The following is a 21,601-nucleotide window of genomic DNA, read 5'->3' on the forward strand; positions in this document are numbered from 1 at the left end:
TTACAATCCAAGGATACATATCTCCTATTTAAACCTTTAACTTAGGGCACCTGGGTGGCTCAGGTCATGATCCCAGGGTCCTGGGCTCGGGCTCCCTGCTCGGCGGGAGGCCTGCTTCTCCCTCTCCCACTCCCCCTGCTTGTGTTCCCTCTCTTGCTGTCTCTCTCTCTGTCAAATAAATAAATACAATCTTTTTTAAAAAATAAAAAAATAAACCTTTAACTTAAATGTTTATTTTTAGGTGTTTTTTGCTACTTCCTTGTTGTGAAAAAAAATCACTTAAATCTTCAGTCTTATTTTCATTATCCGTAAAGAGAACATTACAATTATTTTTATTTGCGTTATCTTGCTTTCTAAGCAAGGGGCTATTACTGTTAGTAGGAAGGACTTCAATTCTGCTTCAGCCAAAATAAAGCTCAGCTCAAGGGGATTCTGGCCAGATCGGGGTGCAGGCTGCATTCATTTACTCAAATAGCATATATTTATTCAGCATCTGCTTCGTATTCAGCAAAGCAGTGGGAAGGATACCATGTACGAGACCGTTTCTTCCCTGAGAAACGGACAATCTTTCTGGAGAGTCATATATATTAAATAGTACAGACTAAACGCTGTGGAAATTCAGAGAACGGAACCGTTATGTGTTCGAGCAATCCCGTAAGGCTTCCTGAAAGAGTTCATACAGTGTTCATTTATGCAACAGACGTTTACTGACCACTTATTAAATGCCTGGCTCCGAGGATACGGCGGTGAACAATTCAAAGCCCTTGCCCTCATGAAGCCGATATTCCAGTAGGAAGAGGTGGACAGCAAACAATATAATATCAGGGGGTGATGAGTGCTCTATTTAAAAGTAGAGCAGGGTGAGGAGATAGAGATGTGGATGGGGGGGCAACAAGAACATGGAGACCCAAAGCCAAGAGTACGTGGTGTGGTCAGGGAGAGGTTATCAGTTACTCTTGGGGCCTAAGTAGGGACCTCAGAAAACAACTGACACATCCTCATCCTTTCCCGCAATTCAAAGCACTGAGATATTCTTGAGAGTATAACGAAAAATAATGGTCGGTAACTTCCTACATCAGTTTATTCTACGCTGAGGGAAGGGAAACGGATCCATAGCCTTTTAAGAATCCCTACCTGCAAAAAAAAAAAAAAAAAAAAGAATCCCTACCTGCCTCCCCCCACCCCCACACACCCCACCCCCCGGCCCCGTACCTGATGCATAATTCATAAACCTGTCGGCTTTCACCCTCCCACTTCCCCAGAAGTCCCTTCCGGAAAGCCGGGACCGCAATTCTGAAGGTTCAGCTTCTGCCCTTAGCGGAATCCACCTTCGCTTCCGTTGTGGCGTCACATCCACACAGTACTCTATCGCGTCCCCGGGCAGAAGCCACTTCCGCCCCTACTTGTCGTAACTTCTGCCCTGAGTATCCCGGAGCGCTGGCAGCGCCGGATATGCTCTGCCGCTCCCGGAAGTGACTCGACCTTTGCATTCCCCCCTTTCCCCTTTACCGCCCCCCCTGCATTGCCATTTCCCTCCCTCCCCCCTTTTCGTTTCCGGCGCTCCCGCCTTCTCTCCGCCGCAGCTCTACTCCGAGTCTGTTGGGGGGAGGGAGGGAGGGAGGGGGCGTGGAGGAATCGGGGTTCTCGGGAGCACGAGCTGCAGCACCACTTCCGGGTGAGTGTTAAGGGAGGGAGGGCCGGAGGGAGGGGGCCACCCACTGCCTCGCGCCCCCGCCCTGCGGGTGTCTCGCGCGCATTCCGTGCGTGTGAGTGTGTGGGTCTGTCTCGCGCCGAAAGTGCGTGCCCGCGCGCTCCGCCTCGCGCTCTCCCCCCCTCCCTTCGCCCCCTGCTGGTCCTCCCGCCCCACTCGGCTCCCTCCTTTCCCAGCAAACGCCGCCCCTCCCGCGCTCTGGCTCAGGCTCTGGCGCCGCCGCAGCCGTCGCCGCCGGGTGAGTCTCGCGCCGCTGCAGTCGGCGCGCGCCAAGCTCTCTGCTCCTCCCCCCTCCCCTTTTCCTTGGGGGGGCGTGGAAGGGGGGGTCCACGGTGTGACTGTATGTGTGTCCGTCCCGGAACCGGAAGTGGTTGTGGAGGAGCGGGCGATGGGGAGGAATGGGGGGGCTTAGGGGGCGGGTGTCTGTCTGGTGGGTGGCAGAGTTCAGCTCCCTGGAGGGGAAGGAGGGACGTCCCAAAGAAGGGTCTTTGAGGAAGGGGTGGGGGGTGACATCAGGAGAAGGCTCCCAGGGGCTGTCTCAGGGGAGCGAAGGTGTTTTGGGGACAGCTGGGGTGTCCAATAGGTAGACCCCTGTGCAGGCTGAGGGAGGTACTTCTTGGCGCAAGGCCTTGGGTAGGCAGGGGCGAAGTCCTCGAAGAAGTGGGGGGGAGGCCAGAGGAAGTGGCTGGGCCTGAACTGGCACTGTGCCTGACACAAGGGCTTGTGCATCCCCCTAGTCTTCAGCTTTGCCTTCTGAGGCAGTCCTCAGGGGGCAGGGGCCCATCTCTTCCTCCAACTCCTCTGTTCTCTGACTCCTGCTTACCCGTGGCCCTAGGGAATGAAGAAGAGCCAGTGTCTGAGCCCAGGAGTGGAACCCAAACACTGGTGATAGAGTTCATCTTGGTTCCTGGGAATTGGATTTATTTCCCTTGTATCCACATAGTGGGTGGCACTACACTCCTTATTATACCATTGCATCTTTGGATTTTGGGGGTCTGCCTGCCTTCCAGACTGCTGACAGTCAAAAGAATTCCTGAGGTTCTCCACAGTTCCCTGGTGGCTGCACCCTTACTGGCCCCTGTAACCCAGACAATTTGTTTACAGAAAGTTCAGGAGCCCTGGAAAGGAGAAGGAATAAGACGACAGGAGGAAGAGAGAGAGAGGGTAAGACAATTTTGGGTTAATGGCTTTTCTGGTTTGGGGGGAGAAGGGGTCATAATTAAATGGGCTTCTTGGGGACACTGTGACAGAATTCTTCTAGTAATAGCAATTTTAATACTGGTGTTTGTTGTGAGAGAAAAATGATCTCTTGAAGATACACAGGAAGTTTTTGTGTAAAAAGTTAGCGCTGTACCCCATCACTTTCCATTCCCACCAGTATTCAGAAATGATTTATGAAATGTCCAAGTGAAATCACTGAATAGGGTTGCATGGTGTCCAAAGGAGAAATTTATTCTGCTTTGGGGACAAATGGGCCCCAGTCGCCAGTGTAGTCCTTGTGGTATAGCTTATGGAATTGCTTTCCTGGATTTGGAACAAGCAGAGTTTAGAGTGGGGTTCATATTCTTAATGTCACAGAGGAGTGCTTCAAGTAGACCTGTTGAGTGATTAGAATCAGTGACACAGGGTTATTTCAGTTTGGTGTGTCAGGGTGAAGTTTTCAGAAAAACAACAACAAAAAACCCAACACCTGGTTCATGGGTAGTTTAAAGTAAAGTGGATAAAATTGTATGGAGTGAACTTCAGAAGTAGGTCTGGAAGAATTCAAAATAATGAGGTTTGATGGTGGTAGAGTTCTAGGTAGTCTGAAAATGACAATGTGAGACCCAAAAGAGTTTGAGTTCAGAGCTTATAATCCTAGAGATGTCTTCTAAGGACCAATTCCAGTCTGGTTTATAAAATTTATTCCCCATAGGCTTCTGAGCCACGTTGGTAATTAAATACTAAGTGCATATTTCCTTTTCTCCAACTGCCTCGCCCCCTTTTCCCTGCCCACTTCTTTTTTTTGCCTCATATTTCCCAGATCCATCATTTATAGTGAAGTAGGCAGGACAGGGACGGGGAAACCACTGTGCTCTTCTTCCCACAGGGTACTGGGTACCATGGTCCAGCAGTACCCAGGGTAGACATTGCTGGCTCAGATTGCCAACTTTGTGGTGGTAGTGGTCCCGTTGGTGTGTTTGGGCATGGTGTGATGGTCTTTCCCAGTAGAGTTGGGATAAACCTGTTCTGGGTTATTTTGTACTTGGAAGAGTTCACAGATGGTGGGAAGGCCCCCAAATTATATTGGGATGGCCCTTGCTGAGTGCCCTCAGAACCTAAGAAAAAGATTTTGTTTCCTTACTGAAAGAAAAATGGTTCTCTGTGTTTCTTCATTTCAAGTCCTTAGCTAATATTGCAGCCTTTCTGCAGTTGTGCATTTTGGAGCAGTTTTTCTCTGTAGAGTGTCTGAGGTCCGTGGGTCAAGTTCTTTCTGTAGTTGAGTTTGGGTTGGTTGTTCTTCGCATCTCTGTTTATTGTGGGTGCTTCTAGTTGGTGATTACTGAGCTGGAGGCTATAGACCTGATACTCTTGGGTAGTATCTTTGTAATTATGTGGTCTTTATGTAATTGTCAGTAATTGTCACTAGTAGTCCTCGGCACATGGAAGTATTTCCCTAACTCTCTTCCTTTCGGGAGCACTTGAAGCATTTTATTTCTTTTTCTTTTTTGAGCTGCCTCCCATCACCATATGCCTTATGAATTTGTTTTAAGGGGTTTATTCTCCTCCATCCTCTACCCAAATAGAAACTTAGTAGAATAGTAAATTATTCAGAGTCAACCACTGATGTGGGACCTAGAATTAGATTCCAGAAGTCTTGATTTCTAGGTTCATTCTCCAGCTACTACACTTGGTTGGCGCAAGTCTTTCATGATTTTCTCAAGACTTGTTATGTTAAGAGAATATTGCTTTCCTGAGGAAAAATTGGGCTTTATTTGAAAAACAACAATTTTTTTGAATGTAGTAAGTACCAGGAAAGAGACTGTAGTCTTTTTACCATGTCTACCAAAACCACATGCTGCAGGCGGTGGCATCTTTGTTCCTGGATGGCTGGTCGCGCTGTGGAAGGATGGACAGATGGACAAAGCTCTGGTGCAAGAGTTCAAGACTTACTAAATGTTTCGTGGGTGTTACTTAATAATTGTCTTTTTTCTTCATCTCCTCAGTGCTTCCAAGATTTTTTTTGAGATTGGAAAAGAAATAATGTAGTTCTTTGACCCTCCTGAAAGAAAAATACTGTTCAACTTATAGTAAACCTTCCTTTTTATTAACAGAGTGCTTGAGGTGTTCTGCAATAGTGAAGTTGAAATTAGAACCCAGATTTTCAATCTGCCAACATTCTTCTTTCTACTTACTATGTTTTTCTTTCTTTCCTGCTCTTTGGGTCTGTAATAAAAGCCTTCTACTTTCTTCCTAATCTAGGGTAAACCAGTTCTTTTTATTATCATTGATATGTTGGCATAATCATCAAAACTGGCACTCTGTGTAGAAATGGGGTTTCCTCATAATATCATTGGGCTTCTTCAGGTTTTAAGAATGTTGGTATATGCCTGCTTGGATGTCGGGATGGTTTGGGGAGGAGAATTATTCCATGAAACATAGAAAGTTAAGAGGTTAATGGACAGTAAAAAGGTATTGAGTGATCTGGCACCAGGAGCGCCCTGTTAACACAACTCCAGGGGGCGCCATTTACATTGTATTCTGGCAAGAGCCTTCCTTCTTGGCTCTCCATTTGATCTCCTTTCAGGGATACAGAGATTGAAGTCAGCCTTTTTAGAACAGTAGTATAGCATATAGGTGTCATTTTGTAGGCAAATATTGCTTCTAGTTGGGTGAGCAGAACTCTCTGTGTACCCCCCTCTTTGGGCCACACATGTTTCTCGGAAGCCCACAAGGCACATTTATCACTGTGTCCTAGGAACAGCTGTGGTTCTGATCTTCAGCTTTGTTCTCTTAAGAACCAAAGCAGAGGGATAGCCTGGGTATCCAGGGAAGTGGAGAGGCCTTTTATTCAGACCACCCTCTGGATGGTCTGGCCTTTTTACTCAGATTCCATTATTCTAAAATCAATTACCTTGGTGGCCAAGTGAGGTCTCCCAGGTTGTGGACAGAGAATATCCTCTTTTAACTGCATTTTTGCTGTTATCAAAAATTTCACTTTTGGAAACATTTACAGAGAACTATCTCAAAAATGCATGGTCCATTCCTGGAAATGCTGTAAATTTTATTGCTGTATCAAGTCACAGTATCACAGTGTATGTACTTGAGTTGTAGGATTCGGGTCTCTTGTAGAACCCCCGTTCTTAACTTCCTCTTTGGTATCTGCATTCAGATCCCCGCTCTAATATTTACTATTTGACTCTGTGACTCCAGTTTCCTTATTTGAAACGTGGGGATCCCAGGAGTTCATGGGGTTGCTGTGGGGATTAAATGATGCAGTCGTTGTGAAGTACTTCGAAGGGCCTAGAACAGTGCCCTGAACACAACGAGCAGTTAATAGATGTTAGTGGTGATGGTGGTGGTGACATTGTCCTGTCCTCCACGTCACTTTGTGTGTCCCCTTTGTAAGAACCCACAGGGGCTCTTTCTCTCAGAAAGTGTTTCACCTGAGCCACTTGTAGGACAATATGAATGGATCTAATCTTTATTGGCAAGGAGGAGTGTTGTGCTTCCGGTAGGAACCCTATCGGAAGACATTCTTATTTGCAGGCTTTTGGTTCCTCCCTCCTAAATTTTCACATCCCTAATGTGTTTACTTCCTTGACTCTTTAGGGGGAGATTATAATTAGACCCTCCTTCTTTACTCTGCAGCCTAATTCTCTACTTCATTGCCACCATATGCCACCACTCTTGTCTGTGTCATTTCTTTCAACTAGAAGGTTAGAGAGATGGGGGTTATGAGTTATGGTTTGAGCTCCCTAGCATTGTTTTCAAAATCTGTATGTATAGAGTCCACTGTCATTCAGTCCATTAAATGTGGACTTGCATACTGGGTGAGGAGTTCTGTGTTGGAGACCGTGGGGAGGTCCAAGATGGGATCCCTGCTTCCCAAAAGGCTTGGCAAGATTGGATCGCCTTAAACTGTGATCTGATCATTTCTTGATTTCTGTCGCCTAAGAAGGACCTGAGGCCCCTTTATAAAGTTAGTGCTGGAAGGAAAAGGTTAGCACCAGTGTTGGAGACTGTTCTGATGTATTTTTTAAGTTGGGGAGCAGGATGTGCCTGTGGTTGATTTCTCGAGTCAGTTAATATTGAGTCTTATTTGTGTGAAGTTGTAGTCACAGGTTTGGTGCATTCCTCTCCTCTCCTTTGCTACTTTTTAGGAAAGAGTAGGCTGCAATTCAGTTCTGCTTCCCTTTATAGGTTTTATGAAAATCGAGAATGCTGTTTAATAGAGCAAAAAATGTGATGAGATTTCTGGAGAAGGAGAAGGAACAGGGTTACTTTTAGAGTGAAGTCCCTTCTGTTTCTCCTCCTTTGTTAACAGATTTTCCTAGTTTTCTTAATCTACTTCAAACCCGGTTTCTGTGCCCAGTGTACCCTCCAGTACTTAGCAGCTCTGGTATCTGCCTCCGGCACATCCTCAGTGGGACCTGCTCGTGGCTGTAAGTCACAGGTCCTTCTTCCCCACCTAAATCTTGGTTACTTCTGGTTCAGAGTAGCAGCATGATGATAATGTTTATTTCCTGCTATTCATCATTTCCCCATTCCAGCAGTCTCATACTCCCTCTTCACCTGCCTTCTGCTGGGCTGGATCTTTCTGGGTCCAGGATTTGGGGAAACTACTCTTGAATAACTGTCATTAACATACTACCTTGCTAGGAGAAGTGATCAGAGTGGGAAAATGGTGGGATGCCTAGATTCTATACCCATCTGTGACTTGGAACATGATTCTGAGGGATTACACGTCTTGCTTATTCCTCCCTCCCAAAGTTTTAAGCTTTATCATCCACACACACGGAAGAACTTGAACTCTCAGAAGCATCGTGTTTGAGAATTACAAAGCAGGAGTCTAGTACTGTGTTAGTGTGTTCTGGTGCACTCTTGTCCCTTTTCTGAATCCCTGTAAGTAGGAATCTGGGTGCTACTGCTACTCCTGGTGCTAGAACGTTCTTTTAAACCGGTGATTGCAGGTTCTCACTGCTCCGCTCAGCACGTGTAGTACCCAGTGCAGCACCATGGATGTTCTTAGACCTTGGTCGGTTTGTGGGGGGGGGGGGGGCATGGTCCCCAGGTATCATCTGGCACTGATAGTGATTCCTGCCAGTTTCATTCTTTAATTCCCTTGGGCATTTTGTGTTCTGGCCTAGAACCTTTTCAAGCTGCATAGAACTACAAGTGTGTCATTTGGAAGTCTTAAAATGTTTTATTTCAAGGAAGATGGATTTGTGGGATAAAGGAAAAGAGGAGCCAGGGATAGGTACCCTGGCTGTTACTAAGTCAGTCAGTGATTTACCCACAAGTGGGTACATCCCTTCCCTGCTAATGACTTGACTTTCTCTTTTTGTCACCAAAGGAAAGTATTGCCAGGTCTGTTTCTTTGGGTTATGGGAGACATTCTGTAGGTGAGATGTGTCTACAAGTTCCTTCATAGGCATCTTACGTAGGATAGGCTCTGTTGGATTTCATGCTCAGTGGCTCTCTGGGACTAATATGGCAGATCCTGAGATCTTCACTCTGAATTCCCAGCCCTGTGGTCAGGTGCCAGAGAAGGGGCCGGGAATTCCTCAACCGCCCTTCTCCGTTGCTGCGTTTCTTCAGATTTAGTCCTGAGTGTGACGTGGTTTCTCTTTTTCTCTTCAGGTAGAATGGAAGAATCTCACTTCAATTCTAACCCGTACTTCTGGCCTTCCATCCCCACAGTCTCAGGACAGGTAGGTGGTGTTTGGTTTTTGCTCCTTCCCTTTCATGTACTTTTTTCAGCTCTGAGCATTGAGTTCTATTACTGTGGAGACTGAAGCGAGATAAATCACGTGCTGTTTCACCAGGTCCCCCATCACTGAGAATTATAATTTCTGTCCTGGCTTCTCTCTGGAAGCACAAAGATACACTTCTTGATCTCCAAGGAGGACAGACCATGCAAAGTGCTTAGGGAGCAGACAAAGTCAGGCTCTTTCTGAGGAGACCGCTTGCCTCCCCTTTGCTTTTCTTTTAGATTGAGAACACGATGTTCATCAACAAGATGAAGGATCAGCTGCTGCCAGAGAAGGGCTGTGGGCTGGCTCCACCCCACTACCCCACCCTGCTGACAGTGCCTGCCTCAGTGTCCCTGCCCTCAGGCATCAGTATGGACACAGAGTCCAAGTCAGACCAGCTGACCCCACATAGCCAGGCGTCCGTTACCCAGAATATCACCGTGGTCCCTGTGCCGTCTACAGGACTGATGACTGCTGGTGAGCCACTCTGCTCTTCTCCAATCTGAGGTGTTGATCTTCCATGATCAGTACCCCAGGCTGGAGGGCTCCAAGGACATGGGAGTGGGATATGTGTTTGATTACTCAATCACATTTTTATTAAGTGCCTACTGTGTGCCTAGCAATGCGCTAGGCATTGTGGGGGATACAAAGAAGTAGAAGATGCGGTCCCTGCCTTTGAGGAGGTGACATTCTTTCCTTCTCTGAATCAAGGAGTCTCCTGTTCTCAGAGGTGGAGAAGAGAAGGGAGTCAATCAAGGGGTAAATCTCACTGTTAACCGGGGGTGGGGTGGGGACAGGGGTTAGGAGACCATTATTTTTCTACAGGGTTTGGGGTTTCCTATGTACTCTGGGCTGGGAGGGCGGTGGTGAGGGGTTGGTTAGACAATGATCTGGGGGAAATTAAATAGGATCAGGACTGGACAACATGACACCATCTCCTTTTTCTCCCAATCCTAGGTCCTGGTTTGGTAATCACGTCCCCCTCAGGCTCCCTTGTGACCACAGCCTCATCAGCTCAGACCTTCCCCATTTCGGCTCCCATGATTGTCTCAGCTCTTCCCCCTGGCTCACAAGCCCTGCAGGTGGTCCCTGACCTCTCCAAGAAGGTAGCATCAACCCTAACAGAGGAAGGAGGCGGAGGTGGTGGTGGAGGTGGCAGTGTGGCCCCTAAGCCCCCTCGGGGCCGGAAGAAGAAGCGGATGCTGGAATCAGGGCTACCTGAGATGAATGACCCTTATGTCCTCTCCCCCGAGGATGATGATGACCATCAGAAAGACGGCAAGACCTATAGGTAAGGATCAGAGCCAGGGCAGCAAGGGGTGAGGATCACTGTCTCAGCTTACCTACCCCCTTTGTGTCTTGCCCCTAATCAGGCTCTACGCGGACAGCTTTCCACCTCAGATCCACTTGCATGTCAGGTGTTCTGTTGTGGGGCAGGAACGTAGAGCTTCCAGCTAGCACTTCTCTAGTGACTCTTCCCCAGGATGCAGACCCATTGTATGCCTTCCTTTTTGGGGTTGTCAGCATTGACTAATTTTTGAATGACTTAACGGAGTTTCTTCCTTATGATAAGGCTTTAGACTGATTTCAGACTCCGTCTCCAGCTCCTTTGTGCTTTCTACACTTTCCATTCCTATTTCTCTAAGAAACTGTTCTGATAAGCCCCTAACCTTAACCTGTGTGCCATCCACTGGTTCTTGGGCCATATTTGAGCACTGAGACTGCCTGACCCTGCATGGTTGGGGTGATGGGAGGGGTCTGTATAAAAAGATGGGAGGTACAGGATATCGCCCTTCCCCCGCCCGCCTTGGACTATATGCTTATGAAATGCCTGTTTGCTCACTTTCTAATTCATGAAAGTCATTTTGATTCTGTACTTCCTTTAAGTTGTCCATTGCCAAATAGTCTTATATTTGCATGTGGCGCTATACAAAAAGAATTTCAGAAGCAAACTCCCTGCCCTTTGACAGTTGGACGTCTTTTAATCCCTTTGAAAACTATCACGGGCCCTAGTGGGTTTGGGAAGTCTGGTCCCAGGTTACAGAGTGGGATAACCACTGTCACAGCTTTGATGCAGACAGGGGCAGATGTGCATGGCTGGGAGACTGGGTCTGTCCTTAGTGTACCGAGATGGGCAATGTTGTTCCCATTTTAGGAGCGAAGGGAACTGCGGCACAGGAAATGGACAGAGCCTTGGGCTCATGGATTCAGTTCCCGGCTCCACCACGAACTTGCTGTGTGACCCTGGGCAAGTCCTTTTCCCCTCTCTGGGCCTCAGTTTCCTCATCTGTAAAATGGGGAGAATTCTGTTTATGCCTCCCATTTGTTGGGAGTATATATATCAGCTAAGATTTGAAATGTTGGGAACTTCAAAAGAGAGAAGCAGTAGTTGTCATTTAGCATTTATTTGTATTTGTGTTGTACACATCTACTGTGGAGAGTAGCCACGACTACAGAGTGTGTAAATTCCTCTTTGTAAGTGAAAATGAGGGGAGTGTTGCTATGCAGAAAGTATTGAGCACTGCAGAATTCCAGCTCCTAATCCGAAAGTTCACTGCAGCTTTATTATTACAGGTGTATCCCACTTTATACAATAAAAGTGTTCCTGGAAAATGTTTACATCATATTTTATAAAGGTACCTGACAAGTTTGATTCATTTAAAAGCATCTTTTATATATCATTTTACAAAGTGAAAATCCCTTTTATTTTGTAGAAATCTGGATTTTTATGTATTTGCTTAAAGTGAGGTCACTGTGACATGGAGATAGACCTCTAGAAAATGTGTTGTTGTGAGAGTAATGGGCTAGGTCTCTGACACCCTTTGGAGCTTTGCACATGGATCAGGGTCCTCTGATTCTGCCAAGGGTTTCTTTTTGTTTTTGCTTTTGCTTGTTTATTTTTTGGGTCCACATTAAAGCTATCTCTGGACTTCCTAAACTGTGTCTATGGGGAGAAATGTGAATATACAATTGGAAGGAAGCCCTGGTAGCATTTTCTACACCCTTAGTGTTTTTGGAATTCTTGACTGGCCCCCACACCCAGGTGACTAAGGAGAACTCTGAAATTAAGGGCGCCTAATTATATTCTGGGTGACTGGAATTTCTTTAGAAACTCAGAACTCTGAAGTTCCAAAGGGATCTTTTTAATCCACACACAACACACACACAAATAAATAAATCCCTATTTTCGTGCATGTGTGGGTCAACCACATTCATTCCTGTGGTCAGTGGCATTTGGTATTGTTGGACTTGGGTTCTATTAGTCTGGACAAGTCACCTTCTTGCTAGCTCTTTGTTCCCATCTGTAAAATGGGAAGATCAGTCACGGCCCCCCATTTATCATGTGGAAATGTTTTGAGGGAAAATCAGAGTATCTGAAATTGGTTTTGAATATCTTAGGGAAAGAATGGGGTGATTCAAAGTTGATATTGTAAACAGGGTCATTGCATTGCCTGCCCCAGAAGGGGCCCCATTCTTGTGTTGGATGTGACTGCGGCCCCCTGGCCTTGTGCGCCTAGTGAAATGGGGTGGTGGCTTTGCTGTCTCCTGCTAACTGCCCACTGCCACAGTGCTCCTAAATCAAGATTTCTTTTCAGCCACCCAACACCTTGCATTAAAGGACTTGTGCTCTTTTATCTGGCTTCATAGGATTTCAGAGTTGGAAATAACTTTAATGGTCACCTAAGCCAGCCCCTTCTCTGTAGTTTTAGTCTTCTAAACATTCCTGACAGATGATAGTCTGCCTCTCCTTGAATATGTCTAATGTGAGGAATCTCAAATTAGGTTAGAATCGTAGCTTTGTGTAGTGAATAACTGTTTGCCCTGTGGCAAATTACTTAACCTCTCTGAGCCTTCAGTGTTCCTTTCTGTAAAACAGGGATAATACTTGCCAGGTTGTTGTGAGGAGCAGAAACAGTGTGTCTCAAGTGCCTAACTGGTGTGGGGCCCTGGCAATATCTGGCACAACAAATGGCAACTATTATTATGGTTATTATGATCGTCATTTGAGACTGCTTATTTTGTTGCCAGTCCATTGTCTATGGATTTAAGTTTTGCAGATTTCTTCTCTCGTTGAAAACTTGGATAAAGAGGGTTATTTTCTCTCTTGTAGTTAATTTCATACTAAGGGTGCAGTTGTGTGTTCAATACTCACACACAAACTATGAGCTTTTGTTTGAGTTAAAATGAATGTGATGTTCCACCTGTCTGAGAAATTTTAGCAACCGAGGGAAGTTATGTTGTAACATTAGTTCCGTTTCCCCTCCAAGTGGCAATGTGTCCAGTTTCTAACCTCTGTGGAACATTAGTAGCATGAGCTCATCCATGGACACTGGTACTGTTAACATTTGTGCAGTTTTATTATTAGAGAACACTTGGCTTAGCTTTGACTGTTCTGTGGGTTTGCTGGCCCTTCTAGGGGAAGATATTTATCTCTCCATTTTACAGACCAGAAAATTGAGGTCTAGATTGATGAGCAAGCCTATAACTGAGCCCTGAGTAGAGCCCAGGTGTCCAGACTTCCATTGGCTGTGTCCTTTGGACTGTACTAAACTATAAACAGAACCTGTGCGCCTCCCATATAATGGTTGGGCATGCCAGACGATAGCCAGGGATTGGCGAACTGGGAATCAGATTTTCCTCAGAGTTTTCAAGTGACCAGAGATATAGAAATTGACCTTAATGATCGGAATTTCAGTAGAAACATTAATAATAGAGACCATACCCCCAAATAGTGTAATATTTTTTTTCCTCTGAGGAGCGCAGAGTTCTTTTTAGTCTTGATCTCAGTTATTCTCTAAAAACTCTCCTGGGATCAGAAGAAAGCAGAAGTCGTCACCCCACACCATCCAGAGGCCAGATTATGGAAAGAAGTTGGGGAGGAACCAGAGCAGAGGGACTTTTTCCCCAGTTGCCTGGCTTCCAGGTGCTGCCCTTCCTACCAGCTCACACTGTGCACTGCAGAGTTGTTGAGGAATGAGAGCATTCCAGCTCACACACAGATAACTCTTACTCGATAAAGTCTGAATAGTTGTGGCTTATCTTGCTCAGAGGCCTCCTTATTTGATACTGTTGGGCAATGTCAGAACAGGAAGGATTACCCACTCAGGTGATGGGTGAAAGTATATCAGCTGCTTATTGATGTCAGCCCGAAGTGCTGACTTTGGCTCCATGTGCTAGGAAAGAGGAAAGGTTTAGCATGGAAGCTCAGTGTTTCACAAATCTTTTCCTCCTAAGTGTTTGAGAGGAGGCAGCCCACTCCCAACAGTTACCTCGGCTCTTTGCAAAAGTAGTTCCCACTTGATGGCCAAGGGGTTCGGGGGTGGAGGCGGCCAATGGAACACCAGATCCAGGGTGTAGGCCAGACATACATGATTTGGAAAAGCCCCTCCAAATAATTCTGATCCTTCTCCACCCCCATCCTTCTAGGAATCACTGGCTAAAAGGAAGTAGGAGAGAATCTGAAAGAAGGCAATTATGTGAGGAGACAGAAGAGAAGTCCTTCTGGAGAGTATAGTCAGTTTGTCCTCATTAGCATCTCGGGAACTTGAGAAATACCCGAGGCATGTCCTTTATAGATGGGAAGTTGGGGAAGGGAGCCCCTTAAAAGTCTGAAATCGAGTTATAGGCAGAAGGAAAACAGAAGTTAGTCGATAACCCTGCCCCAATGGAATCCACATCAGCCTAGAGCCGATGATAAGATTTACCTGTCTTTTCTGGTTGAATTTTTGTTTCTCTACACACTTAGGGAGTCAGATCCTTCGAACATTTATTGAATATTTGTATTGTGTGGGTCCACATGAGAAGCTTAGACTGTAAAGATCAGCAGAACAGCTCCTCCTCTCAGGGCCTTACAGCATAGTTGCAGTAAGCGGGAGATCAGATAGGCTGGCTTCTGTGGAAGCGGAGGGAGGGTGCGGCACCCTGCCCGTGGGAAGGTTCTGACCACTGCCCTTGCTTGGCCCAGGTGCCGGATGTGCTCACTGACATTCTACTCAAAGTCGGAGATGCAGATCCACTCCAAGTCCCACACCGAGACCAAGCCCCACAAGTGCCCGCACTGCTCCAAGACCTTCGCCAACAGCTCCTACCTGGCCCAGCACATCCGTATACACTCAGGGGCCAAGCCCTACAGTTGTAACTTCTGTGAGAAATCCTTCCGCCAGCTGTCCCACCTCCAGCAGCACACCCGGTAAGGCTGCTCTTGGTTTTACCCTGCCGCCCGGCTGCGAACCCCTACCTACCCCTAAGGCCACGTTGCCTGAGCCTACTCTTCTCTCCTCATGGTTTCTCTTTTCCCTTTCGACTTGGCCCTTCGGGAGCCTCAGTTTGCTCTCGTGACTGTCTGTGAAAAATAAACTCTGTATTTTAGCAGTTTGCGGGGGCCTGGGCAATGGTGGTCTCCAATCCCAAAGTCTGGAACGGTTTTTGTGGTTTCTCTCTGTGTCTGTGTTTGGAAATCTTCCGCAGAGCAGGCCCTGCTTATACTATATGCTTCAGTTCAGAGCCAAGGTGTGCATTCAACTTCAGGTCCATGGGGAGCAGGCGGTATTGGTCTTTGTTCAAATTACTATTTGGAAGCAGGGTATCTGTGGTGAGTGCTAACCTTAGAACGAAGCAGAGGGTTGACAAGACTGAAATCGTTAAGGTGACCAGAAGCCAGGGGTCGCAGCTCTTCATCATCTCACTGCCATTCTAGCCACCGACGTAAGATCAGCAGCAACCTAGATCCGGGTGTCCTCGTCATTAGCCTCTCCAGGCCGGAGTGTGTTTGGGAGGAGGGAGGAGGGGGTGCTGTCATCCGTCAAGCAACATCATTTCACCCAGCAGAGAGCTGAACCCATGGTGTCGAACTGCTTCCTCCTCCCCCCTTCCCTCCTCTCCTCTCCTCTCCGGCAGGATCCACTCCAAGATGCACACGGAGACCATCAAGCCCCACAAGTGCCCGCACTGCTCCAAGACCTTCGCCAACACCTCCTACCTGGCCCAGCACCTCCGAATCCACTCGGGGGCCAAGCCCTACAACTGTTCCTACTGCCAGAAGGCCTTCCGCCAGCTCTCCCACCTCCAGCAGCACACACGGTAAGGGAGAGTGGCGGGCTACTGCCCCCGCCCCCGCTGGCATGCCCTCCCCACCCCCGCCCCGGACACACACAACAACCCGCATGCGGGGGGCGGGGGACAGACCTGGCTGGAGGAGAATACGACCGGCGTCTGGGAGAAGAAGCAGCCACGACCCTGGAGACACAAGCGGACGCTCAGAGAGAACCTTTTTGGGGCACAAGCGGCGTGGGGGAGATGCAGTGACTGTGTGGCATTCCCTGATACATGGGAGGAAGAGACGAACCCGGGGCAGAGACATCTTCTGCCTTCATTTCTCTCACTGCAAACACCAGAGCACACATCTCGCAAGATTTTTTTGTCCTTGGTGCCAAAGCAAGGGCATTTGATTGGAGAAGACTGTACCGCCAGCCCTTAGGGCACCAGTTATGAGCAGAAGACATACTTGGCCTTGAGCTGGGTACCAGCCTCGTGACCCCTACAGCAACCAGCAAGGTCCCAAGGATGCCAGGAGTAGAGAACAAACCAAAACATGTCCAAAATAGTCACAGAGAACTAACTGGCCAACAAAATGAAAAAGCTCGTACTTCATAAGAATGCCCACCGTTTGTCCCGTGAATCTGGAGTGACTAGGAGGAATTGAACCTGACAACTGGAAGAGTTGATGTCCTTCAAGGGGGTATCAAGTTGAACTGGAATTCAGACTTACTGCTCAGAAGCCTTCTCACCTGGCTGCTTCTGGATGTGGTGATTCTCCCTCAAAGGGGTCAGACATCTTGCTTTGCGAAGAGGAGGAGTCGGGCTTTCCTCACAAAGAGACACGTCTTGTGACGTTTCCAACATTTTATACTGGAGGTCCAGAAAAGCACCTGGTTACAAAGATGGCTCTGAAGTCCCTGATGAGGAGCAGGTGTCCGCAGACCCTCAAGTCCTTGGCTCATCTCAGTGGAGGGTCCTGTAGTGTTTGGGAAAGAGGTCAAATTGGTACTAAACTAGGCATTTCTGCCCTTAGGGGGCCGGACTGGGAAAAGCCTCACAGAGTTTCCATGAGTGTTAATTTCGCTGCTACTCTCCATAATTAGCATAACTCTGCTTTTCTTTGATTCCAAAGCTTTTTCTGGGAGCAGTGTGTTTCTTTTTCCTTAACCAATGTGTTTACCTTATGTTTCTGAACATTCATTAGGGACAGCTACTGTAGGAGCTGACTTGTATGTCAAATTATGGACTGCCTGTGTCTTGGCTGCCAAGCCACCAGTCCCTCCTCCCGCATCAGAGGAGCCCAGCTTGAGCTGAGTGACGGAGGCAGTGAGCAGAAATCAGGCACTATGGCATGATCCGTGTCAGAGAGGAGCTGAGGCTGGGACCTCCTGGAACCCAGCCTGTACTCCCATAGGAGGGCAGGCGTGGCCTTGAGGAGGTTGGTTAAGGAGCACATCCCTGAGTGGCCTTGCTGACATCCTTTCCCTTTCTTCTTTTCTCATCCCATGCAGAATCCACACCGGTGACAGACCATACAAATGTGCACACCCGGGCTGTGAGAAAGCCTTCACACAGCTGTCCAATCTGCAGGTAAATGTTCCCCCCCTCCACATGGGGCCTTGCATCTCAGACTTGGGTCAAAGTGCCATTTGACTAGTACAGTGGTTCCTGGACTTTTTCAGGACCCCTTTACACTCTTAATAATTACTGGGAAACCCAAAGAGTTTTTCTTGATGTAATACCTGTCTACACAGAGAACGTGAAACTGAAAAACTTGAAAAAATACTTAGTAATTCATTAAAAAACAACAAACCTGGGTGCCTGGGTGGCTCAGTTGATTAAGCGTCTGCCTTTGGCTCGGGTCATGATCTAAGGGTCCTGGGATCGAGCCCTGCGTTGGGCTCCCTGCTCCACAGGGAGTCTGCTGCTCCCTCTGCTCCTCCTCCTCCCACTCATTTGCTCAGTCTCTCTCTCAAATAATAAATAAAATCTTTAAAAAAAGTAATAAACTCATCGCATGTTAACGTATATAACGTATTTCCAAACACACAAACCCCAAAAATTGAAAGATTGGCTTTTTTTTTTTTAGAGTGTGTGTGTGCACAAGCGGGGTCGGGGAGAGGCGGAGAGAGACTCTTAAGCAGGCTCCACGCTTAGTGTGGAGCTGAAAGTGGGGCTGAATCTCATGACCCTGAGATCATGACCTGAGCTGAAATCAAGAGTTGGATGCTCAACTGACTGCGCCCCTCTAGAGAAAGATTGCTAAGCAATGATTCTTACTTTTACTTAAACATAAGGCAAAATAACCTGCAATCTGGGGAGAAAGATTTCATTTAGATGTTTTCCATTAGACTGCAGCACGTTTTTAATGTTTAGCTTACCAGAAGATGGCTAGATGCTCCTACCTGCTGTGCTCGGTCTTTGCTACATTACACGTTACGTAATCTCTGTACAGTCATGAGAGCATGAAAAGGCAAATGTGGTCTTACTATTATTTTGAAAATAGTTTTGAGTTTGGGGCCCTGTGGAAGAGTCTTGGCATTCGCTAGCATCCCCCCATGCTTCACTTTGGGAGCCACTGGGCTAGTGGGACCAGCATAGCCGTCCTCCCTTTTCAGGCTCCTGGGATGTCCTGCAGGAGCTGTGCCTCTTGCCTTAGCCTGTAACTCCTCAAGTTTTATTGAAAGCAGTTCCTGCTGCCTTCAAATGGAAAGAGAACTTGGGAGGCTGACACCCCAGCTCAGGGCTCTGACATTAAGGTCAAGGAGGCAGGAAGGATGAGTCTGATGCACTCATCCTGATTTCTCCTCATTTTCCCAGTCCCACAGACGGCAGCACAACAAAGATAAACCCTTCAAGTGCCACAACTGTCATCGGGCGTACACGGACGCAGCCTCCCTAGAGGTACACCTATCTACGCATACGGTGAAGCATGCCAAGGTGTACACCTGCACTATCTGTAGTCGGGCATACACGTCGGTGAGTGCTCATGCCAGTGCCTGCCCTTCACTTCCCCGTAGGCCTGCAGGGCCACACAGTCCACTTCACCCCATCTTCCCGGAGAGAAGGCTGTTGCCTTGAAAACGCTAGCTCCCTAGCTCCAGCTCGTCAGAATCCATAAAGAGAGGCGAAATTAAACAGATCTATAGCTAAGGAGTTTAGGGGGTGTCTGATCCCTTAAGCCTATAGAGAAAGATTGCTAAGCAATGATTCTTAATTTCACTTAAACATAAGGCAAAATAACTTGCAATCTGGGGAGAAAGATTTCAGTTAGATGTTTTCCATTAGACTCCAGGAAGAGGTGGTAAAGTCATTCCACTCAAAGATCTTTGGGGAAATGACAGTTTTCCCTGTGCCAGTTGAATGCCTACCATGACTCTGAGGGTCTCCCTCTCCTTCCTGCTCACCGATAGTGAGCACTGACAGAGGCTCCTGGGGAGAACTTGCCCACAGCTCCAGAATGTCTCCGTTGAAGTATGGCTCTATTTAAAGTAAAGTAAGAGCCCAGGATGCTAGTTATAAGTAACCTCTTTCCTTCTCTTTCATCCCTCAACTCTTCTTCTCCATCTCCTTCAGGAAACGTACCTTATGAAACATATGCGCAAACACAACCCTCCTGATCTCCAGCAACAAGTGCAGGCGGCGGCGGCGGCGGCGGCAGTGGCCCAGGCTCAGGCCCAGGCCCAGGCTCAGGCCCAGGCTCAAGCTCAGGCCCAGGCCCAGGCCCAGGCTCAGGCTCAGGCCCAGGCTCAGGCCCAGGCCCAGGCTCAGGCCTCCCAGGCCTCCCAGCAGCAGCAGCAGCCACAGCCACCACATTTCCAGTCCCCTGGGGCAGCCCCCCAGGGTGGGGGTGGCGGGGACAGCAACCCCAACCCTCCACCCCAGTGTTCCTTTGACCTGACCCCCTATAAGACGGCGGAGCATCATAAGGACATCTGCCTCACTGTCACCACCAGCACCATCCAGGTGGAGCACCTGGCCAGCTCCTAGAGACCTGTGCTGCCACCCACTGGGAAGAGGGGAAAGAAGTTCTGGTCCCTTCTTTCTCCAACTTCTCTTGGTGGGAAAAGTCTTCTTCCTTGACAGGCCTTGGCTCCATCTCCTTGGGCCTCAGGCACGGCCTTCCTACACAGGATACCATGCTTATTCTCAACTCCTCTTCAAAAGGAACATCAGCCCTCCTGATTGGCAAAGGAATAATGAGCTGGTAGTGTAATCCAGCAGCCTCCCCTTCTAAGCATAGCTTTTCGAAATTGGGGGTTGGTGCTCAAGGGAGGGATTTGCTATGACCTCATAGAAACTTTTCCAGTGTGGGCACTTACCCTCTCGTTACCCTCATAATCCTCAAAGTTGGGGCTGGTGGAAGACTAGAGGCTGGTGCTCCCGGATCTCTGAGAGAAGGGAGCCCTGAATGCAACCAGCCTCCCGTTCTATTCTTGCCTGCAAAAGAACAGAGGTTGTTCACATGCCCCAATCCCCGGGAGCCGTCTTCCCCTCATGGTCTCACTTCACTTCCTACCTAGTGCGGGAAGAGGGAGATCTGGGTGGGGGTCAGACCCCCTTTATTTGTAAAGGGGCAAGGGCTGAGATGTGGTCCCCAAGGGGCCGGAGATCCCCATAATGGTCAAGGGTGGCTTAGAAGTGTGGGTTATGGTTTTCCTTGGAGCCTCTCCCCTTCTCTGCCAGCCAAGGCCCCATACTCAGTCTCCCAATCCCAAAGCCAGAGGAGCTGTGGGAGCTTTGTGTTCTTTATGAAAGCCCAAAACAAGGGGTATTGCAGAGAAGGGAGAGTTCAGGGCAAACACAAGGACTGGACTTAGCTCCCTAGGTGCCACGGTCAGTTGCCGGACACGGATTTATATATAAATATATATATAAATATATATATATATATACCCACTCATCACGGCCATCTTTGTTGTAACCATTTCTGTGTTTATAAATGCATTATCTCTGAGAATTTTCATATTTGATGTTTTGTTTATTTTTGTCCTTATTGTTTCTCTCCACCCACCCTGTCTTCTGGCCAACGGCATTTTTATTTCCTTTTGTCCTTTTTGTTTGTTTTTAAATCATGGCAGATTTCAGAGAAAAGAGAAAATGAAAAAAATCAGGAAACCAGTTGTTATAAAGCAATTTAAAATGAAGAAAAAAAAAACTTATGTACAAACCAAGGGGTGTTTTTAGAACCTTGTATAGAAATAAATTCGTGTAAAAGGATCAGAGGCAGTGGAGCTGCTGATATGAGTGAGCATGGGAAGAAGCTACTTGGGGATATGTTCAAGGACAGTACTAAGAATTTACACTAGAGTGTGTGTATGTGAAGAGTGAATGCTGTGTGATGAGACTCTGTGTATGTATCCCCAAGCGTAGAAGGGCACAGCATTGATACTTAAAGTGAGATCTTGGTTTATGAGGGTTTCTACATATAAATTCTGTCATGGGGCCTGCGATGCCTAAATGTATGAGAGCAAGGTTTCAGTCATGTGTTGATAAAACCACTAAGCTCCCCATGAAAGAAATGGAAGCATGCCCTCTTTTTTTTTTTTTTTTTTAATTTTATTTATTTATTTGACAGACACAGCGAGAGCAGGAACACAAGCAGGGGGAGTGGGAGAGGGAGAAGCAGGCTTCCTGCTGAGCAGGGAGCCCGATGTGGGACTCGATCCCAGGACCCTGGGATCATGACCTGAGCCGAAGGCAGACGCTTAACGACTGAGCCACCCAGGCGCCCGAAGCATGCCCTCTTGAAAGGGCCTACACTCCTGCCTGAGCATCACCAGCTCAGGGCTAATTCCAGCCGGCAGAGTGCGTACATACATATATCTATTATCTATATCTGTAGGTTTGCAGTGGTGGGAGCCATAACCAGAACTGAGTAACAATGCAGGACAGT

General features: G+C 47.6%; 1 protein-coding gene across 12 annotated transcripts; it reads left to right on the forward strand.

Moving 5' to 3' along the window:
• Positions 1–1,500: 1,500 nt before the first annotated feature.
• Positions 1,501–20,665, forward strand: ZNF384 (zinc finger protein 384). 12 transcript variants are annotated; one of them, XM_027593019.1, is made up of 13 exons: positions 1,501–1,675; positions 1,888–1,949; positions 2,816–2,875; positions 8,555–8,625; positions 8,907–9,144; positions 9,379–9,426; positions 9,625–9,958; positions 10,823–10,915; positions 14,633–14,857; positions 15,565–15,747; positions 17,217–17,295; positions 18,526–18,684; positions 19,282–20,665. In XM_027593019.1, the coding sequence occupies exons 4-13, from the start codon at positions 8,560–8,562 to the stop codon at positions 19,693–19,695; spliced, it is 1,839 nt and encodes a 612-aa protein (XP_027448820.1). In that variant the 5' UTR covers positions 1,501–1,675; positions 1,888–1,949; positions 2,816–2,875; positions 8,555–8,559; the 3' UTR covers positions 19,696–20,665. The 12 variants fall into 12 exon arrangements, with proteins under 12 accessions (XP_027448820.1, XP_027448819.1, XP_027448822.1 ...); XM_027593018.1 differs by lacking the exon at positions 1,888–1,949; XM_027593017.1 differs by lacking the exon at positions 1,501–1,675 and having other exon boundaries at positions 1,693–1,949.
• Positions 20,666–21,601: the final 936 nt, after the last annotated feature.

This window comes from Zalophus californianus, chromosome 9 (genome assembly GCF_009762305.2).
Source record: "Zalophus californianus isolate mZalCal1 chromosome 9, mZalCal1.pri.v2, whole genome shotgun sequence".
Taxonomy (NCBI): domain Eukaryota; kingdom Metazoa; phylum Chordata; class Mammalia; order Carnivora; family Otariidae; genus Zalophus; species Zalophus californianus.